The 10907-nt window shown below is 37.2% G+C and overlaps 1 protein-coding gene across 1 annotated transcript; it reads left to right on the top strand.

Moving 5' to 3' along the window:
* Positions 1-864: 864 nt before the first annotated feature.
* TLR4 (toll like receptor 4) lies at positions 865-9995 on the top strand. The gene is made up of 3 exons (XM_072430228.1): positions 865-1044; positions 3333-3499; positions 5975-9995. Exons 1-3 carry the CDS (start codon positions 958-960, stop codon positions 8274-8276), a joined length of 2556 nt encoding a protein of 851 aa, XP_072286329.1. The 5' UTR covers positions 865-957; the 3' UTR covers positions 8277-9995.
* The last annotated feature ends 912 nt before the right edge of the window (positions 9996-10907 follow it).

Raw genomic sequence — 10907 nt, 5'->3', positions numbered from 1 at the left:
ATCTGGTCCAGGATTGAAAACATTTTAAATCTAAAAATTTGTCTGTAAATGGGGTTATGGTAGGAACATATACTTGGACCCTGTAAATGGGGGGGTGGAAGGGCACATTGTTGGTCTCTGTAAACTGGCATGTGGCAGGGGCGTGTCTTAGGTACCTTTAAGCGAGTGTGTGGTAAAAGCATATACTTTGCAAAAACATAGGGGTTGGTTTTAGGTTAGCACAACATGGAAGGCTGAAGCCATCTCTGGATGAAATGGGCCTGATTTAATAAAGATTTCCAAGGCTGGAGAAAATGCACTTTCATCAGTGAAGCTGGATGATCCTGCAAACCTGGAATGAATCTGGTCTGGGATTGAAAACATTTGGTAACAAATAGTAAATGACTTTGAAGAAATCCATTCCAAGTCTGCTGGATCACCCAACTTCACTGATGAAAGTGTATCCTCTCCAGCCTTGGAAATCTTTATTAAATCAGGGCCAATGTGTCTATGTAAAAAATGTAAGGGGTGTGTGAGTGCAGGACATCGTTACTGGAAGCTAGAGACCCCTACATCAAAATCCTATTGATATAGATAGCCACAATGATGTCCTCATGCCAGTTCCAATCCCTCATCCAAGACTGAAAAACCAAGTATGTCACATGATTGGGCAGAAGACATTATAAAACTATAAGTAAAAAATATAATATATAAATTATAAATTAATGCATGTGGGCTTTAGAGGATTGGAGGAACCCAGGCTAAAACTGGGCCACATACTGCTGGAGGCATCAGCAGACAATACACAGTTGTCATGAATGTACATGAACGTCACACATTCTGAGATTAAGGAAGTGATACTACCAGTAAATATTTTCTGTACTTTCACAATTGAAAGCTTTTTGCATGAAGATGTGACTGATAAAGTACTGCACATAATTGAAATTTTTTCACTGATAACTGCATGAAGGTCCATTTATGGTAAGTCCAAGTATGGACCAGCTGAGGATATTTCTGGTTAGCTTCTGCCTTGGGTTTCACAGCGTTTGGACCTGCTGCAAACTGGTGAGTGTCGTTAAAGAATAAAATATGCTGTACTACACTATATATAATGACCATATGGACATGGACTTGAAATCTACAATAAAGCAGTGTATCTGATATTCACCAAACATACTCTGTTAGGGAATCTCCAGATCCATGTATTTTCAGTGGCATTGAGTGATCCTCTACCAGAAAATGTCAGATTCACTGTTTTATAATCACAGCCATCTAGATCTTGGGCCTGATTTATTAAAGCTCTCCAAGACTGAAGAAGATAGACTATCATGGGAGATCCAGCAAATGCAGGATCACCCAGGTTCTCTCCCCAATATTCTATTTTCTCCAGTCTTGGAGAGCTTTAATAAATCAGGCTCCATGTGTTGTAGATGGTCATGATTGCTCCACAATCAGATAATGTTTGCTGTGGTTGCTATCACTTGTTTGCCAACTTTTTAATTTAAGACTAATGCTTCTCATACTCTATTGAACATTTTTGATTGATCAGATCAAAATGTCCATCATCAAATATCAAAAAAAAAATGTGCCTTTTTTTCAATTGATTAGCATGTTGATTGAGACCTGGCAAGGCAAGGCTTTCCTTATGATTTATTTATGTATTGAGTTGTTTTGGTTCTTTTTTTGTGATTTTAGTATATTGAGTACCTGTAGCTGATCCTAAAGAATTGATTGATATATTGATCATCTTATAATACCATCGAGGTTGAATTGTGTGTACCTAGCATAAGCCAAAGTTACCCACGCAGGATGCCATTTTTCAAAATGTCACCGGAGCAGCAGCTATTTTCGCCAACACTATTTTAAAGCTCCGCAAGGATTTATAAAGAATTATTAGGATTGCAAACCTGTAAAAAAAAAGTAATCCTCGTGCTAATATACACCTTCACCATGCCAACGAGCATGGATGCAAACAGAATTTTTTTTTTGAGTTGAAAATAATAAAGCTTTTTAAAAGCAAAAATAAAATGTTTACTTTAAAAAAATGTTGCTACATTATGTGAAAATCACAATTATATAATACTAAATAGTGTACTTTGCCAATTTTATTTGGTGGAAAGTATTTGAGGTATTCAAAATAGATAAATGTTCCATTGAAAAAAAATGGCCACATTTAAAAAAAAATAGTAGAAATATTAGGACCCCAGGGTAAAATGAGACGTATACTGTTGGAGGGTTCAGGGAGAGGGAGGAGAACCCAGGAAAATCTTTCTACTAGTAATAATAAAAAATACAGAAAAAAATATTAAAAGTAACTAGAAATATTATAAATAAAAGTCTATACTTTTTCAAAAAGTGAGGAACAGAACTTCTACTGTCTGCACTGCCATAAGAACCCTTGTGTTGGATAAATATGGCATTTTCCGCTCAATAAAAAAAAGTCAAAGTCAATTGTGGGTTACACTTACAAATTTCAAATTCAAATTGAATTTAAAATTCAAAAAAAGATGCTTTCAGTAATATATTTAAATCTGAACTTTTAATTCTTAATCATAATAATTTAATTGATATAAATCAATTTTGGTGCACCGAATACCTTTGCAAATCCAGTTATTACTTTGGAAATGTATCGGTGATATATCTGTGGTCTACATAGTTCATGCAGAAAACAGAGTTGTGGGAGGGACCTAACAGATCCACCCCCAACAGGCTGCCTGTAGATAACTACAGGAGGGGGCGGAGACAGGACAAGTCACCCTGCACAAGGAAAGAGAGCATCAGTGACCGGTCTATATTACAGGAAGCTTGTGCACCTAGGCAAAGTGTTGCATTGGTTTACTGCACAGGTGTGTAAGAAATACACAAAGCAGACCAAGATCCCAATTGGAATACGCACTGATCTTATATTTAGATAACATTTACATTTTTGGAGTTTGGCTCCAACATACTAAAATGGGTCAAATATGTAATGCCATTGAATACCTTACTATATATACATTTCAAAGAGTTGCTTTCTGCTTGGAGATTTATAGTTCAAACTTTTTAAAGCTCCCCAAGACTGAAGATAGGCTATCAAGGGAGATTCTTGGTGATCTAGCAAACCTAAAATGGATTTGTTCCAGGATGGAAAACATTTGTCGATTAATAGAAAATTACCTGGGGGCAGGCAGGACAAGACCTAGGTTTATTGTTAAATTACAGTAAGGAAACCTCAGATATCCAGGTTAGCTGTGCTTTTCTGCAGGGCAAGTCCTTTAACAATTCTTGTATATCCTGCATATTCTTGTTTGGGCCTAATTTATATTAGCTACAAATAAGTTAATATTCTTCTCTGTTTCTCTGTTTTACTTTAGGAAAGTCATCAAGTATCCTTAAACTGTTATTACTGCAACTTATCCACAGTTTCTGCAGATTTACCTAAGGAGATCAGAAGTCTAGATCTTAGTTTTAACCCTCTAAAACAACTTTTTAACCGAGGATTTTCAAGACTGTCCAAACTCGAGATTCTTGATCTTACAAGGTACATCTATATTCTCATCATTTTATTTTAATTTTTAAGTTATTTTATAATTAAAGGATGTAATTTTTATCTGGCTGGCCCCAGTATTCAGAACCTCAAAGGAACTGGGCTTACCAAAAAATGAGTATGCCATTGATAGAATATTAGAGTGGGTGGAACTGGGTGGTAATTGGGTAAATCAAGGGTAGATCTTGGCTAGGAGTAGTTAGGCACATTCAGTTGGAATAGTTTGTAACAACAATGATGTTTCTTCCCTTCAAAAAGAGCTATCAAAGCTCAAACAGGTGTTGGACCCATACCCAAATATTTCTAGGCTTCAGCTTATGTTGAAGTTGTTTCACCACTCATCCAAGTAGCTTCATAAGCTAGCCTGATGCTTATTGAAGATGAGGGAGCTACTTGGGTGAGGGGGGAAATATCTTCAATATTATGGAACAAGTCTATTTGAATGTGTCTAACTACTAAAAGGTATACCATGACTGAACCAATGAAAATCTTTACAGACAAAATTGAATTTATAGTGGTCTACAGAGCACCTAAACTCTCTCCTCATCTTTATACCATGATAGAAGGTATCTAATGGTATTTAGGCACATTCTACTGGACTTAGGTTATGTTATGGTAAGATATTTTATCTCATCAAAAAAAGCGTTCTCAACTCTAATAAGTGCTGGAGCGATAGCTTAACCTTTCCAGCCATCAGCCTATCTTGAAGATATTTCACCACCTATTTAGGTAACATTTTTAGTTCCCATGGGCATCAACTAGCCTGAGCCTCATTGGAGCTAAGGAAGCTTCTTGGATGGGTGGGGAAATATCTTTAACGTTATTGAACAAGTCTAGTTGAATGTGTTTAGCTACCTCTAGGTATACCATGACCTGTATCAATGAAGAGATACAAAAGTAGAACTTATGTAGGTCTACAGAACACCCAAACCCTTTCCTCATCTTTGCAACTTAAGAGAAGGTATCTATTGGCAGCTAGGCACATTCAACTAGACTTGTTCTAAAAAAGGTAAAGATATGTAATGCCATCAAAAAAAGCTTTCCTAATGCATAAAAGGGCCAGAAGCAAACCCAAATATTCCTGGGCACCAGCTAATGTTGCAGATGTTTCTCCACTCATCCAAATAGCTTCTCATCTTCATTACATAGTAGACGGTGTCTAGTAGTAGCTATGCACATTCAATTGTCCTTGTTTTGTAAATGATAAAGATGTTTCATGCCAGCAAATATAGCTTTCTCGGGGTAGATAGGTGCTGGAACCATATCCAAAACTCCTACACACCAGCTAATGTTTAAGATAATTTACCATTCAAGTAGCTTCCTCAGGTTGCCTGATGCTCATGGGAGCTGAGGAAGGTACTTGGATCAGTGGGAAAAATATTGTCAGCATGACAATAAAAGACCAATTGCATGTGTCCAACTACTACTAGATATACAATAACCTGATCAAAAAAACCTGCAAAAAACAGATAGTAACTTATAGTGGTCTACAGAACACCTAAATCATCTCCTCATCCACATAACACAGAAAAGTGCATGTTTTGGTCATAAGTTGTAATGATAAAGATATTTATTCCTATGAAAAATAATTGCCAGAAACATACTCAAACACTCCTGGCTAACAGCTAATGTTGAAGATGTTTCACTACTTACCCAAGTAGCTTCCCCAGCTCCAATGGGCATCATATCTCCTGATGATCATTGTAGCTGAGGAAGCTTCTTGGATAAGTTTAATATTCTTCAACATTCAACAGAACAAGTTTAGTTAAAAGGGTCTAACTACTACTAGGTATACCATGACCTGTATGAATGTAGTGGTCTACAGAACACCTAAACCTCCGATCATTTCAATAACATAAGAAAAGGTATCTAGCAGTAGTTAGTCATAATCAACTGGATTTGTGTTTGCAAACTTGAATACGTTCCTCAGCTCTCCAAATGGCTTCATTTCTGATGGAGCAGCTTGGAGAGCTGCAAAACAGTTTTAACATTAGAACCAGTCCAACTGAATGTAACTAACTACTATTAGATATACAAACACTTGAATAGACTAGAACCTTCACAGACATAGGAGAAGGTGTTTTGTAATCTACAGAGAGAACTGAGTAGAGCGTACAACATTTTTGGGGTAGAAGGCCACCCTGTTGCTAACTGAAACAAAAAGATATGAACTAAAGGTTTCTAGTGGTCAAGTATCTAAAAAGCAACAATAGAGAAATGTGCATGTATGCTATAGATCCACTGTTTGGGGTCTATTCTTAAAATAATGAACATTTATCAAACATTCTATAGGGGGTGGAGAATTAATCACGGCCATTGAAAAATGTGTGAAAACATTCTCCACCAGAGAACATCTGGTAATTGTCAGATTCATTGTTTTAAATAAAGAATGTTTTGGGTTTGTTGGCTCAAATATACATTGGCACTTTTTCTAACCACATTGTACATCCTGTTTGTCTCTTTCTGCAGGTGTGATATAACTTCAATAGAAGACAATGCATTTGTTGGCCTTGGCAGTTTACAGATTTTAATTCTTACAGGAAACCCTATTAAGAATTGGTCCCTAGTGACCTTTACTGGCCTAAACTCTTTACAAAAACTTGTTCTTGTTGACACATCTCTTGAATCTCTATCTGAACTAAACTTGGAATACCTCCCATCCCTTCAGGAACTAAATGTTGCTAAAAACCGGATTCATCGTCTCTATATTCCTTCATTTTTATTTAATCTTCATATTCTTGATCTTCGTGCAAACTATATATCTAGGGTCAACAAGGAAGATCTAGAGAAATTACAACATGTAAATACATCAAACCTCAGTCTCATATTGACTCTAAATCTCATAAACTTTATTGAACCTGGTGCGTTTAGGTATGTAAAACTGCAGCTCTTGAACCTAAAAGGTTGCTTTTCTAATGAAGATATTATGAAGGATAGCCTAAATGCCATGTCAGGTCTTTATGTAGAAAACCTTGTGATTGGACGATACAGAAGTACCCCTACACGGATTAATTGTAGAGAAAATCTTTTTGAGGGACTGTGTGGGATGAATATTAAAGGGATGACAATTACTGATATCAATCAATTGGATAAAAAAACCTCCTACCACTGTCTGGAAAACATTACGTCTCAGCGTTTCTTACACTTAGACTTGGAGCTAATGCGTTCTATTTCTTTCTCTGCAAATGTACAGAAAATTGAAATAAAAAATACCTACATCACAGCAATACCCTACAACTTCTTTTCAAAGTTAAAGCAACTTAAAGAGCTCCGAATTAAAGAGAATCGGCGGCTTACCGAGCTCAACAAATCAGTGGCTGGATTAAAGGAATTGGAGTTTCTAGATATGAGTGTTAACAAACTGATGATAGAAAGTTGCTGTAATGAATTGTTTCCCGAGACAACCCTTAAACACCTGAATTTTAGCCATAATACATTAATTGGTTTGAAGGGTTCATTCATAGATTTGCCTCACCTTCTCTCACTCGACCTAAGTCACTCGAAGTTGGACAGTGTAGGAATGTATCCAATATTTATGACTCTAACAAACCTTTTATATCTCAATCTGTCCTACACTTCATGTCATTTTGTTATTCATTGCTCGTTCTGTGGACTTTTCAACTTGGTGGAGCTACGGGTATCACAAACCACATTTGTTCCTGAGATATTAGCATCTGTTTTCCAGAACTTGACTAGTCTCCGTTTTCTTGATATGGCATCTTGCAACCTAGAGCACATACCCAACGAAATGTTTGAACACGTCAAACAATTGCAATTTCTGGATCTGAGCAATAACAAGTTGATAGAACTTTCATCATCTGTACTTCTTTCTCTGTCTGGTCTAAAATTTTTAGATATAAGAGCTAATAACATCAATGGGTTTTCTGTTGATACAGCAGAAATGTTATCAAAAAACCCAATGAAAGTGGAGCTTTCACAGAATCCATTTGACTGTTCTTGCACTCAGGAGCAATTTTTGCTATGGGTCAATCAGCAAAGCAACAAAGGTTTAAATTTCAGTAATCAAATGGAGTGCAAAACACCAGAACACCTTCAGGGTTCACTACTCAGGGATGTCAACTTGAACTGCAACTGGACTCTGGCCTATGTCATGGTGGTGGTCATTGTAGTTATTCTGTTTCTTACATTGCTGTTGTACCACTTCTACTTAAAAAATTGCTTTCTCTTTTTATGTTTGTGTCGGCAAGACTACAAAAGATCAGCGGCTGAGAAAATTTATGATGCCTTTGTCATACACTCCAGTTTAGATGAGCATTGGGTTAAAGATGTGCTACTTCCACAACTGGAAAGTGGTGAAGATGATAACCCATCCTTTCAGCTTTGCGTACACTTCAGAGACTTTGAAGCGGGCAAGTTGATCTTGGAAAACATTTTTTACAATGGTATTTGTTGTAGTCGGAATGCACTGGTCATACTTTCTCCACACTTTATTGACAGCAAATGGTGTTCCTTTGAGTTTAAGTTGGCCATGTTCTGGAGGTTCTTGGAGGATCAATGTGGGATCATTCTCATTCTTCTGGAACCCATCAGAAAAGATCAACTTGACCATATGTACGTTTTGAAGAAACACCTCAGCCGAAACACTTACCTCAAATGGGAAGATGAACATAAAAAAAAGAAACTTTTTTGGAAAAGGTTACGGCAGGCATTGGGACAGGCTCAGAATGTTGCTGATCCCCTATTGAGTCATACCAATATGGAAATATGCCACCGGCAAAATAAACAGAATAAGGAGTGTACACAAATATAGCATGCCAGTCATATGTGGAGCAAATAAATTATCCAATTTGAAGAATATGGCTCTTTCATTTCATATAAAATAAACGGATATATCACCATGGAATGTAAAAGTATGCTGCCTGCTTTGCCCAGCGTTCACTTTTTTCAAGTGGTACCATTGCATGATAGATCTGATACTACTGAAGTTTTTTGATACCCGGTCTATCTTCATGCTCTGTGGTACCTGCTACTGATATGTTGACTAGGAGTATTTGTGATGTAGAGGTCAACAGGAACAAGGAACTAAACTGCTCGGTGGGGGGCAATGTATGTGACTCGAAAGTGGTGATACCACTCTAGGTCTACTAAAGGGCCATTGGTACCTTTGGGTTTATTGGCTTTCAAGACTTTTGCATTCATGAAACATGAAACCTCATGCCACTCATTCTTTTCTTCAATTAAAACATCTCTATGTGCTTCAAACATAGAGGAAAATTTACCTGTCTCACTCTGATGCCTTTTACCCCCAATGGGGCTTAAATGCAGTGCAACAAGATTAAGCCCCGTAAGGGCAAAATGTATTTAACATATTATTATCTTGTAGACCATATTACTGTGTAGACATTCAATAGCATAATATTTTTAAAGCTGACCAATGGACAAAAACATAGTTCTGCTGGAAAGATGGCAAACCTGCAACAAAAACATGGAGAGAAAAACAAATCTGACAAGGGATCTATCCATTTCCCAAGTGGTTTTCTTTCTGTCTGTACTGCTTTTGTGGAGCTCCTCTCACATATTTGTGTCAGCAAATAGAGAGGGTAAATCTTACTAATGGACCCCCAGATAGCTGTACAAACCCAGCAAGGTCTTTAGCTAAACCTACAATTTACATGGGGTAAATGATGCACATGAATGTTTGCAAATGTTTGATAAGGCGATTTGCATGCACTTTATAATGCATTATCTGACATTATGCAGTCAGCATTCAGGGACGTATGAGCAGCCTTTATCCAAATGTACCTAGACCAAAAGCACATGTCCTGTTTTAATAGATGGGCCATTTGCCATCCATGAAAATGCATGTATCATTCCTCTTCTTACACTCTCATTGACTTTTATTGAAACGCATAGAGAAAATGTACTTGAACTGTGCACAATGCAACTCATATAGGTAAATCAGACCCAATATATACAATGAAATGCCAAGTGACATATATTTTATTGCACATCGTCAACATATAGACCTGGACAGAGTCTAAATCTGTTTTAAAAAAAGCAAATCCTTCATGTATATGCCCTTATGTTTCCTTTCCACATGCTGCAACTCTCTATTAACCTAAACTGCAATTAGACCCCAGATTAATATTTGTCCTCCCCATGCTTCACATCAGCAACGCTTTAGTTAATTAAACATAATTCACCTTAATATATAGCATTTTACTCATCAATAATTCCCCAAACCTAATGCACCTTAATTTGATGTCGAGAAACCAAGTGAGCTGTAGACACAGAGGCTTGCCAACCCCTTTAATATTTCATGTGCTACTGGGTAGCTAAAATAAGGGATATTTTCATTGAGCGCAATAATTACATTCAACATTCCCATGCATTCATCTCCAATTAATGCAGATAGGGATTACTGTTTTTTTTTTCATTTTTTTACTTTTTCATTTGTACTGGTTTTAATTCTGATTTAAACACGTTATACTACTAAAATAAACAAATAATATTCTAAAAAACAAACAAACATGTAGATGTAATTATTTTACAAGTTTTAGACATGGCGGTCAACTTTCTTGTTATGGGAAGGTTGCAAGACCTGATTAAATCCTCCCAAGACTGGGGAATAAAAAATATCATGAGAAAATCCGAGTGCACCAGACCTGGACCAGACCCATTTACAATTTGCTAAATCACCCAGGTTCCCCCATGATAGTCGATCTACAGTCTTGAAGAGCTTTAATAAATAGAACCCATTGTATTTACTGAATATTGTGCTATGAAAGTCTGTTAAAGACTGTAAAAATGCAACAGAAGATGGTTAGAGATTACAGAGATGCTACAGGGATAATTAGAAAGTGTAGTTGGGATGTAGGAGGTATTTAAAGACTGCAGGTATGATCAAGAAGACGGCTAGAAACTGCAGGGGTGCTATAGAAAATGGGTATGGCAGGGTTTCTCAAGCAGGGTTCCTCCAGACGTAGGGCATGGAAAACTGTAGGGAATGGTTAGGGACTGCAGGTGTGCAACAAGAGATGGCTAGCATCTAGGTCGGGAGGGTCAAGGAGCCACAGTTTAGGCATCAATTTTCTAGACCAGTGTTTCTATTATATTTTGCCTATCTGTAAGGGTGACATTCTCCCCTATGGCCAGCGATCTAAGAAACATTATTCCTACTGAACACCAAGCTGATGTGCTCTTGTGAATATAGTAATTATAGTAGGTGTTCCCTAAGACTTGAACGTTAATTAAAGGGTTTCCCCACATTGAGAAGGTGGAGAAAGGCTGGGCTAGTGCCTGCAGGTGTGCTGCAGAAAATGGTTAGAAGCTGCAGATGTGTTGTAGGACATGGTTGGAGACTGTTACCATCTAGGTAGGGAGAGTCAAAGAGCCACATTTCAGGCACAAATATTCTAGACCAGTAATTTTCAACCAGAGT

Source organism: Pyxicephalus adspersus, chromosome Z, assembly GCF_032062135.1.
Source record: "Pyxicephalus adspersus chromosome Z, UCB_Pads_2.0, whole genome shotgun sequence".
Taxonomy (NCBI): domain Eukaryota; kingdom Metazoa; phylum Chordata; class Amphibia; order Anura; family Pyxicephalidae; genus Pyxicephalus; species Pyxicephalus adspersus.
This window is presented reverse-complemented; position numbering and strand designations above follow the sequence as displayed.

Bases quoted from the DNA above. Each gene is read 5' to 3' on its own strand.
- TLR4 (XM_072430228.1), top strand. From the start codon at position 958: ATGGTAAGTCCAAGTATGGACCAGCTGAGGATATTTCTGGTTAGCTTC. The intron at 1,045-3,332 runs GTGAGTGTCGTT...GTTTTACTTTAG, and splicing joins TTTGGACCTGCTGCAAACTG to GAAAGTCATCAAGTATCCTT. The intron at 3,500-5,974 runs GTACATCTATAT...CTCTTTCTGCAG, and splicing joins GAGATTCTTGATCTTACAAG to GTGTGATATAACTTCAATAG.